Source organism: Pterocles gutturalis, unplaced genomic scaffold (assembly GCF_000699245.1).
Source record: "Pterocles gutturalis isolate BGI_N339 unplaced genomic scaffold, ASM69924v1 scaffold5482, whole genome shotgun sequence".
In the NCBI taxonomy this organism is placed as follows: domain Eukaryota; kingdom Metazoa; phylum Chordata; class Aves; order Pterocliformes; family Pteroclidae; genus Pterocles; species Pterocles gutturalis.
The window spans coordinates 266-650 of record NW_010110026.1 but is presented as its reverse complement, the minus strand read 5'-3'; the positions used below and the strand labels follow the sequence as shown (position 1 = coordinate 650).

At 49.6% G+C, this 385-nt stretch overlaps 1 protein-coding gene across 1 annotated transcript in view; it reads right to left on the bottom strand.

The window, feature by feature from the left end:
* The window catches only part of LOC104461539 (ankyrin repeat and SOCS box protein 3-like), a 12,753-nt gene extending 12,533 nt beyond the window's left edge, over nt 1-220 (bottom strand). Inside the window, exon 1 of the mRNA XM_010073165.1 lies at nt 25-220. Coding sequence (XP_010071467.1) covers nt 25-220 — 196 coding nt within the window. The remainder of the gene's footprint in view (nt 1-24) is intronic.
* Between the last annotated feature and the right edge of the window lie 165 nt (nt 221-385).

Here is a 385-nt window from a genome sequence, read left to right as displayed (position 1 = left end):
TCTTTCACATCGAATTTTCCTCACCTGCATGAACTAGCAGCCTCAGGCATTCAGTCGAATTGTGAGCTGCTGCTTCGTGGATTGGCACCCACCCCCTGTTATCGGGAACATCGATGCTGTATCCCTGCTTGATTAGTTTCCTCAGCATTTTGGCGTCGCCTTCTCTGGCTGCAAGCCCCACAGCAGAGCACCGATCGGAATAGGCCTCCGTGAAATCCATCCTTGTGTAGGCAAACTGCGTGGGAGGAAGGGGAGAGGGCAAAAGGGAAGGAGAGGAGAAAAAAAAGAGAGAAACCTGTTAGTACAGAGTATGTACATAGAATCATAGAATGGTTTGGATTGTAATGGACCCTCAAGATCATCAATTTCCACCCCCTGCCATGGG